This window comes from Manis pentadactyla, chromosome 8, assembly GCF_030020395.1.
Source record: "Manis pentadactyla isolate mManPen7 chromosome 8, mManPen7.hap1, whole genome shotgun sequence".
Lineage (NCBI taxonomy): Eukaryota > Metazoa > Chordata > Mammalia > Pholidota > Manidae > Manis > Manis pentadactyla.
Genome location: NC_080026.1, coordinates 84,186,351 through 84,206,404, shown reverse-complemented (window position 1 = coordinate 84,206,404; position 20,054 = coordinate 84,186,351). Strand labels below are relative to the sequence as shown.

Below are 20,054 nucleotides of genomic sequence, written 5' to 3'. Positions count from 1 at the left end.
GCAGTTCTCTACAGTAAATTCTGTTCATCGAATACATAGGTTGGTTTTTATTTTCCTTACTGGAGCCCGACTAATACACACTGACACAACAAATTCTAGATTTGGAAGAGTTAAGTGACACAGCTTTTCAAAAACCTTAATCCAGTGGGAGATAAAACCTTAATGAAATATCCATTCTACATCCAAGAATGAGGAGAGGACAGATATTTTAAAAAATCTTTAACAATGGTTCATAGCGGCTAAAGTTTGTGGTATCTCTACTTGAATTTTCCAATTTGACTGATTGAAGACATTTGCTATTTCAGGATGGGGTAAATCATGAAACAAAATACACAACCTTCAGAAGAATGCATCTTGGCATTTCATTTAAGATTGAGGCTATTTTTAACCACACTACTGCTTGAGTAATTTAAACACACACACACACACACACCCATTAGATCTAATCCTTTTTCCATTCCAAACCCTATCTGTCTTTTGACCATGTGATGCTTCAAAATACCTTTGATTTATTTTTCATTGTTTAACTGAGTGAACTAGCTAACAGCTGAGATATACTCCTTTTTCAAATTTTAATTGTCATCTGGTCCTTTAAGTTTGATGGTTCAGGTGTTGGAGACATTTGCACATAGAAGGAAGGGAGGTTCAGTATCAGAGAAATAGGCACAGTGTTTCTAATGAAAATATATTGATTGAAGCCTTGATTCCTAAGTGGCAAACAAGTTGACTACGATACCTTAGAGCTACTTGGAGACACTCACCTGCGATGTCATGACCATGTTGTACTGAGACTCCAGTGGTCTAACTGTCATGTTCAGTGAGAATGTGAGCTTTTGTATTACATACTGAGGGAAAGGACAATCCTGTTTTTAAAATTGATGTATTATATTGAAAATACAAGTATTATGAGTAATAATTTGAATTCCTACTACCAATTGTTAAAAATCCTCTGGATTAGAACACTGTCAAACCAAGCAATCTCTTGGGGATACCTGTGGGAATTTTTGAAGGGGTACTAAACCTGACTCAGTTTACTGATTATACCTACAAAAACATCCTGAGCTTCTTTGAATGGCTATACTAAAAGAGTCTCTCTGTTAAATGCAATATAGATAAACATAGAATTGAACTCAAAAGAAACATGACTAAGAGTTAATGTGTTAGACTGACATTAACTGAAGATGCATTTGTATGATCCAGAGGTGGGTAAGTGTTAATCATCTGGGTTGAAGTTGGAATGGTAACTGACTATGTGGAGAGCAGCCATCAAATTTAGCAGTAGTGTTTTACCTTTCAAACCAGCAAGCTAACTGGCCTGTTTGTTCAGCTGACTCTGTCTTGACTTCATCTCACCCATGGCTGTTACTGAAACACACCTCACAGACACACACACACAGACACACCTCTACCTGGATCTCACAAGCTCATAATTTGACATTAGGGAGCTGAGTCAGTCAGTCCTTCAGCAGTGGAAGGCCAGTGATAAGGAAACTGGTGCAGCATATATCACTAAGTGTGGGCTTGAAACACAGGTAAGGGTAATGCATGAATTTGCTAACTGGTCTTCCATATTGTGAGTAACATGGTCCTAATGCAACGGGGGCTTTATTTGGCTTTACTTCTTGTTTGCACTAGCGTTACCTTCTGAAAGAAGCTGAAATTGTTAGAAAATGAATCCACTCAGACCTTGGCAAGAAAGGATTTTCTGGGTCAAAAGCATAGCTGTACCAGAAAAGCAATGAGATGGGAAAAAACAATGGATCTTATCTGGATTGAATTTTCTTTTTAAAAACATGTTTCCTTTTCAATATTAATACAATCAGCATGAATAATTTCAATGTTAATACAGTTACATGGCAACCTCACAGTAACACTGCAGACCTGTGTTTTCCAGAAGCTGAAGGTTCTCACAGTAAGTCAACCTACAAAGAACATATTGAGTAATCTATGCTTGTGGGGAAATAAACAAGGTATTGTCAGGCAGGTGGTCAAAGGATAAAACCAAACTAAAAGAACATCTAATTTTAGCCTCTGTAACCAGAGAAAATCATGTCCCCTAAAAATCACAAGGCAGAATGCACAGTAAAATGCCAGAGGGAGATTTTTGGTTTCCTAAGAGGTCTTCTTGTTTTATCCTTGACCAGAAGCTTCTTCCAGTTAACACACTTTTAATTAAGCAAGGACTATCCAAGAAAGGGTTTCTTACCTTTCATAATGCCTGCGGGTGCAAGTGGCGGCACTGGTGCTCCCAGGATTACCACCTAATTCGTCATAAATATGTTTCCATTGGCGGCGGGCTGTTATCTGAAAAAATGGCAATGGGAAATTCAATCTTGTATCATAACAGATTCATAGTGCCAGGATTCAGTACTATGTATCAGTCAGAGAGAACAGTCTGTTCTGGAAATTCAGAAACAGAGAAGTCCAAATAAATTTATGGGGACACTTAGGGTTCATAGAGATAGCCCATGTTCAGGACTTTTCTTTATGATCAAAATGGAAGTCTGCTTTTAGCTCTCTATATTGTCACCCTTGGGGCATGTGCATCCCCCCAGACATTTACGCAGTTATGGGACCTCAAGTTCCCAAATCTATACTCTGTTCCTTTATATCATGTGATAAAATATCATAATAAAATAAGACTTTATCTAAAACATATCTTTGTACATCAGTTTAAATGAATCACAATTAACATCGGTGGCTTGAGGGGTATGGAAACTGGTGGCCAAGTACACAGGTAAAGACAGAGACTTTTTGCCAAACCCGCTTTTGTATCTTCTGATTTTTGAACTCTATGATGTGTTTCATACTTTTGAAAACTAAAATTATCACACAAATTAATTAAACTGATAAAATTTGTTATGGAATTTAGTGATCTCAGGCTATAGTTTTATGCCAGCTCCTCCATCCACCAAAACAAAACCAAAATCTGAAACTGTGTATGTTGCAAGCTGTTTATTTTTATTCACGTAGGTCAGGAAAATGGGATATTGATCAAATACTACAAAAACTAACATATTCTAAATTTAAAATGCAAGCTATGTGTATATTATGAGTTGGGTGAATAAAACCAAACAGCTTGCAATAGACTGAATGGCACACCGTGGTCTTGTTTTATTTATTTATTTTTTATTTTACTTTTGTACATAAATTCAGATTTTACAAAATAACAGATGCTTGATCTGGCAAATGATTAACTTGGAAAAACTGCGTCATTTACTACATCTGAGCAAATCTAGTGTTTCCTTGAAATTAGGAAGACAGAACAAATTCCGAGGTCCTTGTGAACTTTTCTAAACAGAGTTACAGGAAAACTGTTACTGGAACGTGCAGGGGGCAGGGCGTGACAAAGTCAGTAGCATTTAATACAATCAGAGCAGGAGGCTTATTTTGAAAAATACCTGCAGTGCTGCCAGCATAGTTCACTTAGGGGCTAAAGGCAGCAATCCAAGGGAGAAAAAAATCTCAACTTGCCAACAGGGGGCACTGTAATTGTAATCTAAGGAGGAGGGGAAGGGTGGTTACATTTATAAGGTAAAGGGTGCCTTTTCTATGGCAAATAAACCCCTTAATTTCCATAAACCCTTGTCAATAGGCCCAAGTAGGACCTTGGGAGTACACGAGTTTTGCATTTTTCAATTTCCCATGAAGCATTCTTCAACGATTTTGTTTCAATAGTTCTCATTAGACAGAACCACCTCTTATCTGCTAGCAGGCATAACGAAAAATAAAATCTTCCTTTATTTGCAGCTTGGTTCAAATGATAATAAATGGTTTCAAGCCCCTTTTAAAACACTCAAAACATGTATTTTAACAATTATTTTATATTTAATTACAATCTATCCTACAGTAATACAATTTCAGGTTATCTATTGGAGACCTGTGCTTCAAGGAAGATGGAACAGGATCCCCTCCCAAGTGTCTATGTTACTCCTCAAAGCCCTTAGAATACTGAGACCCCCTGAAATACACCGCACATTCCCCTCCATCAGATGAGGTGTGTGGGCCCAGCGGAGGCCAGCAGGGCCAGAAAACAGCCTACGTATTGTCCCCAAACAGCCTATATATTATTCCTGCAATCACTCCAGGAGAAACTATCACTCTTGTCATTCTTGTATCTCTTGTGTGCAATGTACTTTATATTTTATAAAGAGTTTTCACATTCATGATATCATTTAATTCTCCCATCTGTGAGGCACATTACAGGAATCTCATTCACAGATACAGTAAGTGAGACAGAGTGGTTGTACGACTTGCCCAAGGACTGCGAGCAGCAGAATGGCAAAGCCAGGACTCACACCAAAGTCTTATGGTCCCAAGAGCAGAATTTTGCACATCAAAGTGGCCTCCACATCAGAATGACCTGGTGACTAGCTCATGCAGGAGAAGGGTGATAATACAGAATTCTAGGGGCCTTTGGCTTCATTTGAGGAGATGACTGTGGGAATCACAGCTTCTGATACAAGTTTCAGGTCTCTAAACTTTGAGTTTTAGGTGTCTCCCTAGTGGGGAAGTAGCAAAGCTAAGAGGTTAGCAAGAATCTAAAGGGGTGGGTTAGGTTAATAGTGTACTGAGATTTTGCTCTCTTAAAGTATCAGGTAAAACTATGGTTCCTTCTACCTGGACCATCTAGGTCTCTAGTTAGAACACAGGATCTGTTTATGTTCACCACTGATTCCTGGATAAATCCTAATGATATGCTTGAATCCATCCATTCATTCCAAACATTTATTGAACATCTCCCATTTGTTGGGTACTGCACCAGCAGCTTAAATCCAACAATGAAAACCAGACCTGACACCCAACATGACTGTATCTTAGAGAGGGATATCAAAAGCAAACAAGGGACCAAATATACAAACAAAATAATACATATTGTGGAAAATGTAACAAACAGGAGACCACTGCTGACAGGGATATTCACTGTGTACAAACTGACCACGTGCCCCTCTGACTACCTATCACCTAGACTAGGTAGGGACTGCCCTGTTCAACGCTTGCCCACCAGAGAAACTTCTTTAAGCATAAACAATGAATTATCAAAAGGAAAAAAAAAATTCTTCCTCACACTAGGACTGAAAAAATTCTTCCTCACACTATGTGTCAGCAGGAAGCCAGCATCAAGCACTACTCGGTGGTAATAAGCTATGTGCAGCTGGCAATGGGTCTGTATTAGCCCCCTGCTAGCAGGTTCTGGTGTTTAAATACAGTTTTTACCAGTGAGGGTTCATCTGGAGTGGAGACAAGGGCTGGGCTTTCAAGGAAGTGGTCTCTCTGTTTACCGAGCTTCCACTGGCCTGCCTAGATGAATCAGGCCATTTTGAGATATTTTGTTTCCACAGGAAAGTCATAAAATGTGCTGTTTCCAACTGCTAGATGCTTTTAAGTACACAGTTCTCCTGGGTACACATCTCTATTTTTGTGTCCAGATGCACTTTTAATTCAAAAGTTGCCCATGGGCTCTGCAGCAAGCAATGTCTAAATCCTCCCATTGTCTAAACCCACAATGGGTCTCAGAGCCCTCCCTATAAGGAGAGAGGAAAGAATATGAGAACTCCTGGCCCAGCTACAGGGCACTGTGCTCCCACCTTATCTATCTGTCTTCTGTACTAATATGTTTTCGTCATGCCTAAGTAAGCATTTTTATTCTGTTGTCCAACGTCCTCTATGGATGAGTGTTAGCTTTAAAGCTCTATCTGGGGCAAAAAGCAGTGTCTGCCTCATGGTATGTATCCCTCAGCCCCATTCAGCTGGAAAGTTTGATTAATTCTCTCATTATGCCTGAGGCCTCCTGGTCATGTTCATGTTTCAACCTGACCTTCTGTTATTTTGGGTTTTTAACGATACAAAGAACTTCTCGCTGTTTGTTTCCTAAAGAAAATGGCCAAATTCATTCCAGCAGTTATTTCTCCTGGATTTCCTGTCATTCCCTTCAAGGTCCTCATGACAGGGTTTCATGACATCCACCCTTCTTTTACTGCTCACCATTTTAGGGCTCTGTGCCAGGTACAGAGGTATGGAAGTGGAATGGGGAGAACAGAGGGTTGACGATGGGGACAGATCATGAAAAGAAAAAGATTGTTACTGCTTTCAAGGGCTCATAACTTAGCAGGAAGCATAACCCCATAAATCACTAATCATAAGGCAAGATGAAAACGTGAGCAGACCACACCCATGCAAAAGAAACCAAGTGAGCCTCAATCTCACTTTCAAGGCACTTGACAGTTACTTCTTTCCCTAGTGTTTGGAAGACCCAAGAAACTCTGTGGAAAGCGCTCTACATCTTTATGTTCACTTAAGTTTTCACTGCTTACAAATACAGTGGTTTTCAAACTGCCCTTTAGAACCTGGGTGGTATTTAAAAGTGGCCTCAAAGTAACTCTCCACAATGCCCATTCCTGCCAAGAAAGCGGACCTAGAGAGGCAGAAAGGAATCTGTCCCTTCTACAGTTTTATTAACGATGAAAATACCCTGTACTTCAAAAAAATTGGAAGACTATTTTAACCCAACACATGGTCTTGGAGCCTTGATTTCCCTATCTTTGAGGTTGTAGAGATGAAATAATCTTGGAATTTTTGTGTTCTGGTGAGGAAACAGCACTCAGAGATCTTTCAGGACGTGAGTGCTTCCGCGGCCCAAGAATGTGCAGGAAACCTGGAGTCAGAGGAGTCTGTCTGCAGGCAGCGCTGCCTGGCTGCTCTGAGACGCGGCCTTCTTCCCAGGACACCTCCACAGCGGCTGAACTCAAGGAAGATGACTTTTTTTCCTGGTAGTACTCCAGGAACTGGAGCCTTTCAAAATGACATGACATCATCTCTGGCCTCAAGAATTGTGAATTAAGCAAGAAGCTTTGTCCAGAGAACTAGGGTTAGATTCAGAGGATGTCTTGAAATGATGTCAAAGTCGAAATCCGATGTTGAAGCCTAACCTTTCCAACAAGAAGACAAGTGACTTTTTCCACACGAGAAATAATGGCTCTGTCTCCCCTACGGGGAGATGGGCTGCTAGCTGACTTTCTCAGATGGCACCATGGCATGGTCCTCTGCCTCTAGGATAAGATTTACCCAAGACTCATTTCCCTACTGTACCTTCTCTACAAATACCGCCCCTGGCTCACCATCAAATGATCAGTCAAATGGAAATCACTCTAGCAAACCACCCTCAACACACTGCATCCTGGTAATACCCCCAAGCTATGCTGTGAGGTTTCATTGCTTCACCACACGCTGCAGTGATGGCCTTGTTAGCGCATCGGCAAAGCTTTGTCTAGTTCTGCCTTTCAACTGTAGGCGACCCATCCTTTAAAATGTCTGGTAGAAGAAGTTGGATATATGATTGCAAAGGAAGGATCTTCACTGTTAACCAATCAAAATGCCAGGATGTTATTTTTTAGGGAATAAAATCCATTCAATACATGTATGATTTCTAGACCTAATGATGCAGAAACGTAATCTACATTCCCAGCAAAGCTGGAGGAGGCCAAGGGAACTGAATACGGCCATTAGTTGAATGCTTAGGCTTAAAATAAAACTTTTGCTCCTCTCTTTTTTTTTTTAATTCAATTTGAGGGTTGTGAAGGACTGAAATGAAATAATCCATAATCCACAATTCAAACCAGACGGTTTGGAATAGTTTATAACCACAAACAAAAACAAGCCAATTAAGATGGCCTTTTTTTATAACCAGAAGGAATTCCAGAGAGATGTCTTTGCCCAATCACAAGTTAACAGCATAGGAGATATACCTACAAATTTTAAACTTGCAATTGTTTTACTATTGCTATTTACATCAGCCAGGCTTCTTGACCCATCTCCTAAATTTCACACATTTTTCTCAAGAATCAGATGAAATCCCAGACAGTAGTTAGTATATCTGCAGGGTTCATGTTAGGTACAAAGAACTGACTGAAAGATGCTGCTACTGAAGATAGGTAATTAGATCTTTTTTCCAAAACATCACACAAACTATGTAGAAAGAATTCTAAATACACAAGAGACTGCAGGGAATGGAAAGCACAAAGAACAATCATTTATGAATTGCTTTCCCTCCCCTTGCTGTGGAGGTTCAGATAATTGTGTACAAAATTCTCAGCAATTCAGAATTTGAAAAACATCATGATAACCCCATGCAACTCATTTCATCTTACCATACCTCAGTTTCCTCATTTGTAAAATGAGGGTATGGACTGGAGTAGGGCAAGGATCTTCTCCTGCACAAAGGCCATTTCTTAAGAAATAAAAAGGTCAGGATCTATACTTCCCTCATTCAAAATGAAAATAGCTTATTGAGTCCCAATTTCAACTATCATTTTACCAAACGGGAAAACCCTCATCAGATACTTTGTGCTGCTTTTGAGCCAAGGATATGTTAATATTTTGGCATGTTTATTTAGTGACAGTGTGAAGACAACTTTCTGATCATTAATACTTGACCTAGATGGGGACCACATTTTGAAGCTAGGAGCCTGAGGACCAGTGGGCTAAGTGGTCCCAGCCACCTAGTCATGCTAGTTGAAATTATTCATTGTTACCATTAGCTTTGAACTGAGACCACCTGGACAGCTTATAAGAAAGGATTCTCAGGTTCATAGACCCAGGCCTACCAAAGAGTTAATATCTCATTTACACCTATACCGTAGACAAATACTTATACTTTAAAAGTTCCCTGTTGAAATGTAAGCCCTAGTTCTTGAGTAGCCTTTGGGAACAACTGATCTAGTAGAGTCTAAGATCTCTTTTGAGCTCTAAATAACAAGTGTACACTTGCTTCTTATATCAGATAATCTTGCAAATAAGTATCCTGTCCTCTAGTAACATTGTGATGACAGCTTAAGTCCTCAGCCTTTGGATATTATTCATACATCTCCTGGACTAAATTCAAACTAGGTCCTCACTGAACATCTAACAGTTTTATTAGTCAAAACATACCAAGAGAAAAATGTTGTACTTAGGACGTTCAAAAGCTTAAATGTAGTATGGGAATAGCAAACTTAAGTGTCTACAGGGCCAGCAAGCAGTGTGAGGCATTTATAGAAGGAGGGAGTTAGGGAAGAAGACAGGGAGGGAGGGAAGAAGGATGGATTGAAGAAAGGACTGAAAGAAGGAAGGAAAGAAAAAAGAAAGAAGGAAGGAAAAATACCAAATACCAATTGTCTTTGTCTAGTTTATGACCCTACATATAGATTTTACAGTAAGATGGCTATGTAGATTCACTGCCTGAGATGAAAAAATGTGGGGTGTTGTGAAGAATGGAGGAACCCACTGAACCGTGGGGGAACTGATGGGTGAGAGAAGAGAGCAGGAGGAAAAGGGTAATCCCAGAAGTTACCAGTGCCCTTTGTGGCTTGGCTTAAGAAGCAGGAAGCTCATAACCACATGGGAAGCAGACGCCAATCTTGTCCTCCGTATTCCCCCACCCCAGCCTCTCCCTAGCTCACTCCACCTACAAACATGGTGAAGGCAGAGTAGGTGGCAAAGCGTAACATCTATGTGTCCCTCTCACCGCCCAGCCTACTGAATAACCCCAGGACCTAGCATCCAAGGGCCCCTCACCTGGCTCCATCTCTCTCTCTGGACTCCCCTTTGTGGTCACTGGTCCCAGCCACCTAGTCATGCTAGTTGAAATTACTCAAACTCTCTATGCTCAACTTTATTCTACCTCTACATTTTATTTCCATCAGAGCCTTAAGTCTTCCTTCCCTCCTCTCTAAATGAAGAAGTACTTTCCCTGAATAGGACATTGATTTTTTTTTTCTACCTTGTCTTAAAAGTATAATTACTGCCTCTCCTGGATGCTAAGCAACTAGAACCACTGTGCCAGATATTTTGGCATCTCTCAATATCCAAAACAATGCCTTGTTCACATAAGACATTCAGTCAATATATGGTCAGGTGATTTGCTGATTATGTGGTCATTCATTCAGTCATTCAACAAAAGAATAAATATTATTTGTTCAAAGAGGGCCATAAATGCCCTGAAACTTATCAGAAGTTTCTCCTGTACATTCTACACCAACTTGCTATTACATGGAAAAAAAAAAATCCTTGGGATGTTACAGAAGATAAAAAAGCAGGAAAAACTGATTCTGTGAAATTGCTGGCACTTTCCCTATCAGTGAATAACAAAAAGTTCCTGGGATTGAAAAAACATTTTGTAATATTGTGCAATAACATATAACTTATCTGCAGTCACAGTTCATAAAAATGTGTATTCCTATCCTTAACATTAAATATTAGACTTAGAAGTCTAAGTTATGGGATTGATTCCTCTGTATATAAAACTAACCCTGAATAAGTTATCAGCTTTTTTTCTTACATGGACAAAAGCTATAATTAGCTCAAGATTTTGCAAAACTATGAGCCACAGTGACAGAGTCCATCTCTCAGTCCCATCAACATATCCAACCAAGCGAAAAACTACATTATTTATTTTTACATAGGATGCTTTATAAAACAAATTATCTTAAGTAAATTCATGTTTATGTAATGTACAGTTTATATGTAGTTCATATGAGTACTTATTTCCTTATAAACATATATGTATATCCCATTTGTTAAATAAACATTTTTCATGCACATGTACTGACATCAAAGAGTTTTTGGTCAGAATTCAGAGCAGGTATCTCTAGAGTAAATACCGGATTATCTGAATCATATAATGCTTGTCGTTTTTCCCATTCCAAGCCCCTGACATCAAACCATCACATCAGCATGTGGAACAATATCTGGCAAGAAACACTAGTTATTATGTTTGGGCAAAAATGAGTTTCATTTTCTTGACTTTGTGTCTCTTACTGTCATTTTACTACTATACAGAGATATCCCATGTAGCTTTGTAGAGAAAGAAATTTCTTACTCAATTGCAGAAGAAACTGCACAACATAATCTGATCATTGTGTGGAGGAGAAAATATTTCCAATGACGACATCTTCCTATGTCAATTGATTTTATTACAGATATCATCTCTGTGTGCTATATTAATACAGTTCTTTCTTCTTTCAAGATTTTAATCTTAGTTTGTTGCTCTAACATTTTATTGGTTCAAAACACAGGCTGTAAAATCCGTGGCCATCAAATTTTCCTGTGGGCTAAAAATAACCTGTTCCTGTCAGTTAGAATTAGCTGATAAAGAGTATCAGAGCCTGTTGTGAATAAGTTTGATAACTTCCTGTTTACGTGGCACTGACCCTTGTCTAATAAAGCTGCTTTGCCCTAGAATGAGAGGAGACTCTGCAGCATTCTATTCCTTAACGGCCAGTACTGATTACTTTTGAAAGCCTTTAATACATTTCCCATATTAGACGTGAACAGATGTCAGGTATGTTGCCAAGGGAAATTTCTTTTATGCAATCTTGGCTTGTTGTACAATAATAGCCCTTTCTCAACATGGGAAAAAATTACAGACCCAACTAATTTCCCTGACAGGGGAGAGTTACATATGTTTTCCACTTGTAGCTTTTACGACAAGTTTACAATTTTGCCAAACCTGGAACTAATTGGGACTGTTTCCAAAAGCAGCCCAATAAACCCCCAAAAGTGTGGAGCCATTTGAAAAGGCAATCAATGACGGTTTGCTTTTGCATTTTCTCCATTTTGGTCAAAGGTGGGGGCTGGGGGTTAGATTGCAAAATCATTTCATTTAAGTTGCTTAAACACTTACTGTTTCATATCCTCCCAGTTTTTGAGCAGCTTGAAACATAGTCCAAAGGTTAACTGTTAGAGGGACAATAAGTATTTAGATAAGCATTGCATTAACATATTTCCAAGAAATGTCAATTAAAACATTGTTTTGTTTTGTTTTTTCATTGAGAAAGAAAAAAGAAATACTAGTATGCTAGAGAGGGATGTTCTCAGGAAACAATTTGCCAAAAGGCATTCAACAACAGGCTATACTATTGCTACTGAAAATATTTCTTAAGAAACAATCACAAATACAGAAATGGTTCTACTTTTAGGATCAAGGGCAACACAGTTTTAGTCCTGTTGTCATCAGCAGACCAAGGGAAGCTAAATTAAAGCCCCCTTGTGGGGTTTCAAAACTGGGGCTAGTCTTGTTCAACCCTTAAAAAGAATCCATTGATTAAACAGTAATATATAATCCTTCTTTCAGATAAGAACTGTCCATAATCAATAAATAACAGCCACTTTCATACATGATTATCTTTTTAATAGAATGTCTGCTGGCAGCACTATATTAAAAGCTCATACCATATTTCATTTGCACTGAGTAGGCAAACAAATATTTCACCCTTGAGGAAGCAGTGATAAAACACATTGAAGGGAAGGAAGATCCTCGTTCACAGAGGAATTGAGTCATGCATGAGTCCACTTCGTCCACTAACTTGCCCGTGTGATGTTGCAAATAAAATTTTTCAAAACAGATTTCTCTTTGCAGGGCTTGCGAATTTTTATATGCTGTTAAGCAGCTATGCCAAATTGCTAGCAAACACTGTTCATTTATACCAAATATCATGGAATGGGGCTGCTATGGAGCTGGCTCTTTTGTAAGTGGGTAAAACTGAACTTCAAGTAATTTCTTGGTAAGGGAAATGAAGAAAAAAATTAAAATTAAGAAAAGAAAAAGGCTCTTTGACACAACATGTTCAAAAAGCCTCACTAAAGCTTGCACTATTTCAAAGCTATCAAGAGCCCTGCCTCAGCCTTGATTTAATCTGAACCAATGCATAATGCAACAAAGCTGTTCATAGTACATTAATTTTACTTCTATTTCAAGCAACCAGTTTTCAGACAAACATTGTAATCATTCGTAGTTATATAAGTTTATAATGGCTGTGAGTGTTCTCTTGCAATCAGTGCCAATTGCTATTAGGTATGTAAATTGTTACGTAAAACACACAGGTTTGACATTCTTCATCAAAATGACACATGGTTTTAATCTAGGAAGATACGTTTGGAGAAAATACTATTTCAAGCCAGGGGCTTGTTGCTTTGTGTGCCACAAAATCCAGACAGGCAAAATATATATTCAGTTGTGAAATCAGGACAGGATCTGGGTTTCTTCTCTTTTTATTTGGAATTCTGCTCAGCTGTGAGTTTCCTGTTCTACTTAAAAATATATACAATGCTTAAATGTACAAGTCAAACTTAAAATTGGGCCCTTCGTTCAAATCTGTGTCTTTCTCATTTCCTCTGAAGTCAGCCTTTTGTTATCTCTTAACCAATTTGGGGCTTAGGAAGTAAATAGATTTCTTCTTTCAGGTTGTTTTGTCCACCTTTAAATGTCTTCCTTTTAAAAGCTGTCTTTTCACAGTCCACATCTGTGCCTGATAAAGCTACGTCATATTATTATCTCAGAAGAAAGGCGTTACAGACACTCAAGATTGACAAAACAGAAAATGAGAAACTTTCAACATGTCTATTTCCAGTCATAATCAGTGGATTCAAGCCTATAAATATCTCACTGCAACTGCCCCAGAAGGGAACAATGTAGCGGAAAAAGGCAGGGAAAAAATTCCTGGCTTGGATGATTTGTAGATTTAGTATAAACAGAGAACATCATCCCCAGATTAGGATTTCAACATACTCCTGAGTCAAAAATATTTTTCCAATTCAAAGAATCTGAGCAGTTTTAGTATTTCAGAAGTGAAAACAAGTATACTTACTCTGTTTAAAACCTAAATAGGGTATTCGTTCTATTGGCGTCTTCCTTTCTTTCATGTATTTATAAAGTGCCACCAGGAAGGCCTGCTCATCGGCCCTGCACTCTTCACCAATGGCAGCCTTTGGTTTTTCTTCATTTGAGACTTTTTTACAATTATTCTGGTTATTCTTTGGCTTGGTCAAGGCTGACCTGGCCTCACATTTCACCTGGGAAAGAGAAAAAAACAGGCCACATCAAATCAAGTACAGCCCTGAAATGCTTTCACAAGACAGAGTTAGGGACACATTCCACTGTGTGAGAAGGGTGAACCAGTGAATCACCCCTTCCCTGAAGTAGCTTTGCAGAGGTATCACTAAATACAAACTGTCTTAGACCAGGGGATGGTAAATTTCTGTGAAGGGCCAGATAGTAAGTAGTAGGCTTTTGGGCCTTATAGTCTCTGCCACAACTACTCAACTCCAGCACGAAAGCAGTTACAGGCGCTATGTAGATGAATGGGTGTGGCTGTGTCCCAATAAAACTTTATTTATAGAAATGGGCAGCTAGAGGCTCATGGTTTGCCAAACTATGCCAGCCTCTTTTAGGATCCTTATAAGTATGATGATGTGAAACCAGAAAGCACTTGCATCCGGTGGGACCACTCTTCTGCTTCTTTATATACACTAATTTTTTAAGGGGCACCATCTGTTAATTCATTGAACAAACTCTGACTTCTTAATAAATAGTCCCATATTTCACACTTTGTATCAAGATGAAAGGCAAGTTTATTTCTTCACAGTAAATGTGTCTTGATGATCCTTTTCCCAGAAACCTGAAAAAATGCCAAGAGATGTTGGCATCAGGAACACCAGCAAGCTCTCTGCAGTCACCTGAGGGCGACCCCAGATACACTCTCAGAAGAAAAGACAAGACCCCACTGTTTAGTGAGGGCTTCTTGTTTTTCAGTCAGTTCTGAGAATAGGATAGGAGACAGTAACTTGCCACAAGGTTAAGAGTTGAGGTCTGCTAGAAACCCAAGAAGAATAAATAAAAAGTTCCTTAGCTTAAAAATAAATGGGGGTAAATGTGTCAGATATGCTCCCTTCCACACGCTCTGAGAAAATGGAGCTTGGCATGCTGACTGGCTAACCTAATGTTCCCTCCTCACTGCCATGTTCTACAAGAGGTCTTTGATGTTTGTTAAATATAACGTTAAGTTGCTGAGCTATTTTAATTGTAAAATGGGGAAGTACAAAGGGTCAAACTTTGAGTTCAAGTGCGCCCATGGGGAATGTGTTAATTCCAATATTCTTTACATCTTCGTATCTAACATCGGAGCAAAGAGGACAAGTGCTGGGGAAATGTAATGAATAAAAATGTCCCACATATTCAACAATGTTTTCCATTTTAGATTTTTGACCCCTTTTATTCTTTCCCTTCAGATTCTCCTCCCCAAGCATTAAGAATGTAAAAGGCTTTGCTGATTTATTAAAGGGAAGTATATCCTCTGCAAGGGTTTTCTTTAGCTCTTTCTCTCGAGTGAACATGCTAGTTTAATATCTTTAGGCTGGTCCTGGAAAACATAAAACTTCTGCACAACTTATTTAATTGGGCTTCTAGATAAGAATTTAGTTTTTAAGGGGCTGTGGAAATGAAATGAAAACATTTTTCCACATAGAATTTTTACTTACAATATTTTCAAACTTCATACTAAGGTGAACATCTTATGAAACTTTATGTTGTTATCTTTTTTCACTGCCAAATTTTAGATTTCTGAGTATAAAGGTTTGATGAAATCTGTAATTTAATGGCTTTTTGAAACCATAAAATCATTCCAGTTTTAATCTGTATTGCTTCCCTCGACCTTTTTTGAGTGCTTCCTATGTAAGCCAGGCTCTTTTCTAAGCACTTTTTAGGTATTATCTCATTTCATGCTCACAATCTTAATGAGGCAGGTCATTATTCTCATATTGGAGATGAGGAAACTGAGGCACAGAGGCGATGAGTAACATGTACAAGATCACAAGGTCATGCCCAAATTAGTAAGTGACAAGTTTGGGATTTGAACTCAGGGAGTCTCACTCTAGGGCTTGTGGTTTTAAACACTATAATTTACTGAAACTTGTAAAAATATTAAATTGACAGCCAAAGCACACTTCCAGTTAAAAAGCATATCTTATTACTAGGCTGTGAAACCTACAGCTTAGAAATGTGATTTATTAAATGAGAAGTAAAATATAAAACGAAGCAGTTTCCAAAGCATAAAAGGGCTCCATTCCTTCTACTATCTACTGAGCAAAGTGCAAAAAACCCTTATCAATGAGCACCTACAATGAGTTACTTACAGTGCTATGGGCTTCAAACATTCTACCTAATGTTCATGAGAATTGAAGGGCGAGGTATTTAGCCCCATTTCACAGTTGAGGAAACTGAAGCTCAGCAAAGTTATGTAACTTGTCATTTGGCTAGTGTGGGGCAGGACCTGGGTTTCAAACTTTGGTTTGCCTCACTCCAGGACCCATTCTTGTATAAACAGGGATAGATGTAAGGTTTGCATATAAAAAAGGCTGAGTCTTAAATTTGCAGTGATAATGGCCAATTATTTATATTATTAGGTCAGAAACACCTCTGTTAAGGGAGCATAAGGTTTGCCCCTCAGTGTCAGAGAACTGCTTAACCTTCTGCCTCATCTGTGCAGAAACACCTGGAATCAGAAGGAAAACACAGAGGGGGTACACAGATCAGGGGTCTGAATGACTCCTGATTTGTAGCAAGGACTCCAGGTGAAGCCATACTCCCACCCACTGAACTCACTCCTGAACCTCAGTGGGCTGTGTACAGTGGTTTCCTTTCTGGGACCACCTCCATGCATTTCTTCAGTTAACATAAATGAGCCCTTTAGGGAGTTACTCTGTTTTTGGATAGGACCAGGCTAAATTCCTTTCTTTATTTTTTCATGTTTACCTGAAACATTCTCAGCATTTTAATCTACTGAAATATTAAACAAGAACTAGTCTTCACACTGACCTTGAGAAAGCCCAACCTTTTGATGGTGACAGTCAATTACTAGATTTGTGTTTCCCAACCTGAACACCTTACACTTGTTGAGTTCACTAAGAGCTTTGGGGTTTCCAAAGTGATTGAGGAAGTGCTAATTAAAGAATCCACATTTAACGTTTTTCAATTATTTGCTTTTAACCACCACTTATTTGATATTAACCACATCCTTTCACTGGATTGGGTTATAACTAATCCAGACTTCAACTGGTGCAGCAAGATATGCTGAACATCAGGAAAGAAGCTAGAGTCTAACTTCAATTTGGCCACTAACTTGCTAAGAAAGCCTTATTTTCTTCCTCTTTAAGTAGAAAAGACAATCCCTGGGAGTAGAGGAACAATGGGATGAAAAATACTGAAAATAATGCAAGAATTGTATTACTGAAATATCCAAAGTACGTTTGTGATTTAAATGAAGTAATATATTGGCACTGTGACTTCCCTTTTTTATGTTCCTTTTAGAATATAAACCACCTGTTATATACTGCTGGCCTTTGGAAAGTGCTTACAGGATGTAAAAAATCATTCGCCTTCTGTCAATGGAGGCCTTTCATTAGAGAATGAGGCTGAGAAGATTTCTCTTAGATCACCATATGAATGGGTTTCAGCCCCACATCTGCTGCTATAAGATGATCCTAGGGAAATGGCAAGGTTTTGGTTGGACACATTCAAGACATCTTCAGAGAACTGGTAACCTTTTCCCTGTGTGACTTTTGCTATCTTCAGAAAGCCATTAAACTCTTTGTCCCTTGGAAAACAAAGTCTTGCAAAGCTAGTTTTCATGTTCTCGTTCAGAAAGAGCAACTTTTTGTTGGCGACAGGTAAATTACTCAACTTGTTTTTCCAGCCATGCACTCAACAAACCCACTGGGTTCTTACTCTAAGGGTTTTGCTCTGTGTAGCTGCAGGAAGCTGGGATTTATCCAGAGTTAGAAATGGTCTGTTGGAAGCACTTTTGAAAACAAGTCACAGGTCTTGGTCAGAAAGCCAAATTTTCCCCTGAAATGTTGCTCCAGTTCAGCAAATGTTCAGAGAGTCACAAGCTTGTAACATCTACTGTAGTGTTTAATGAGAAAAGGTCACTTTAAGACACAAATGCCTTTTCAGTGGTTGTCTTGAGGTGGCTTGTTCATTCTGTAGGGATATTACCTCTTTCTGTTGGTGCTAACGGACAAGTCTATGATGCTTCATACCTCCTTGCCTCTCTCTTCTAGTTGAAGCAGTCTTGCCAGACCCACTGGAAGCAGCCGTGGCAGGACTGCAATCCAAGACTCCCAGAAGACCTGGATGTGTAGACCAGTCCCTGGTCGCTGATTGCAGCATGACACTCATCCATGCACCACTGAAGCCAAAAATGGAAGGACAGTCCACCTGCAAGATTCTGAATGGTGGCACTGGTGGGAGGTGTGGTGGAAAGGGTCACTTAGAAAACTCAGGCTTGACAATTGTCCCTCCTAAGAAGGGTGAGTCAGAGAACATCAAATACAGAAAAGGCTCCTGTTCTCCTCAGTTTTGTAGGTCCTAGTGTGAGTCCTGATCTGCCTTCCTTAGAGAGAAATATTGGAGGTGTCCTTTCAGATCAATTGAATGAGTTTTTGTAAAACTTCCAGAAGCAAACTTTGGTAGTAACTCCAAATGACATGGGAAAGAGCTTCATGTACTGGGCTCAGATACAGAACATGCTGGAGTAAACACATGATATCACCTTAGAGGTATGGGGCAGCGTGCCAACATTAGGGATTGGCATTGCAAGCACTGCTGAATGTTAAGATCCCGAAGCCTTCTCTCTCCATCCTACAGTATCTTGAAAACCACACCACAGGGAATCACTGACATCCTTCAAGACCACAGAAGACAAAGCCCTAGATAGGTGGTTCTAGGACCAAGATGTTCAAATTAGTAGAAAATATCATTCTTGGTATCCATGTGCACTCACTCAGAGAAGGTTAAACGAGCAGAACAAAAATAACTTTAGGGAAAGACAGATTTGTTTTTAGCCAGGAAACATACATTTCTACTGGTTCATCTCTTTTTAACCCTTTGTAATCCTGGAAGCATGAAGAAATCTCAGAGCTTCCTGATGAAACAAGCATCCTTGAAGATAAGATTTATAGAATGTGAATGTTTAGGATTTGTTTCATTATAGTGGGAAGAGATGTGGAGCACAGGGCAGAAAAATAGTAGACTGTCAACACAAAACTGAATCCATGCTTTTCTGCATCAGAATCTTTCAAATTCACCACCAATCAAAATGATTTCATTTACATAAGTTTAGTCCTTGGATCTGGAAATGTGGTGTCAGTTGAAAGCTGGTCTTCAATTCAGGTCCCCAAGGGGCTATTGCTGTCTTTGGCACAGAACCGGCACCTCAATGCAAACGCCCAGTAAATGGAACCATGGAATCTGACCCAAGCCCACAAAAGTTGAAAAGGTAAGTCTAAAAATATGAAGTGACACTTCACCCTTCATGGTGCTAAATACTCAGGCCTGCACTTTCAAGATTCCAAAGAATGCTTAAGCAAAACGGGCTCAGGCTTGAAAAATAACATAGGATTTGGACTTTCTTTCTGCTTTAACAGAGATCTTTAAAAACACATAAATGTATACATGGGTATATGTACACATGTAAATATTTAGCTATGTGTCTTTATTTTAATCTGATGTAAATTAGAGGTGACTTTGAAAAAAATAAGAGTAAGAAGTGTAATTCTAGCCATTCTAATTTCATCCTCTGTTAATCTCTGAAGCATATTTAGATGAACACATTCAGAAAGGGGATGGTTCAGCTTGGTCTATTTTTGATACAAGCAGAGTAAACTATGTCATTGTGTCACCTTCTATGAAATCTCAGCCTCAATGACGTGGGCGCTTATTCATCTGTCCTTAACCCGACAGGCCAGACTGAGAAGTGGGAAGTCTTTCTGTTGACTAATCAAAATGCTCATGCTTCCCCCTCCCCCACAACACCCAGGAGAGGGGAGGTGGCGGGAGCAGACACAGAGCTGTGAATACCAAAGTCAGATTCTGAATTGAAACCTGCCACCAAGACACAAGAGCAGAGAGATAAAGAGAAAAAGGAAAAATAGAAAGATGCCGCCCAACGAATACCATGGAGCGAATGACAGTACCTTGGCAACGGCTTTGCCATCCGAATTGTTGCTGGAGTCTTTAACACCACTGAATGAATCTCTTCTCTGGGGGCATGGCTTCTTTTTGCGTGGTCTGCCTTTAAGATTTGGCGCTGGAAATAAATGGAGAACACTTGATATACATTTTCATTTGCTTGGGTTTCCTTATTAAAGACCAAGAATCTCACTAGAGTGCTCCCTTCTTCTTGTTCAGAGAACTGTACCCATCTTTGGCATTCAACCTCATTTTCTGTTTCTTTTCCTGAAGG

At 39.2% G+C, this 20,054-nt stretch overlaps 1 protein-coding gene across 3 annotated transcripts in view; it reads right to left on the bottom strand.

Moving 5' to 3' along the window:
* Positions 1–20,054, bottom strand: part of ARID5B (AT-rich interaction domain 5B) — a 174,112-nt gene that overhangs the window by 22,654 nt on the left and 131,404 nt on the right. For all 3 annotated transcript variants that reach the window (XM_036895094.2, XM_057505898.1, XM_036895095.2), the window contains 4 exons: positions 19,786–19,898; positions 13,623–13,827; positions 11,660–11,712; positions 2,207–2,304 (listed from right to left, as the gene is read on the bottom strand). In XM_036895094.2, coding sequence (XP_036750989.2) covers positions 2,207–2,304; positions 11,660–11,712; positions 13,623–13,827; positions 19,786–19,898 — 469 coding nt within the window. The remainder of the gene's footprint in view (positions 1–2,206; positions 2,305–11,659; positions 11,713–13,622; positions 13,828–19,785; positions 19,899–20,054) is intronic.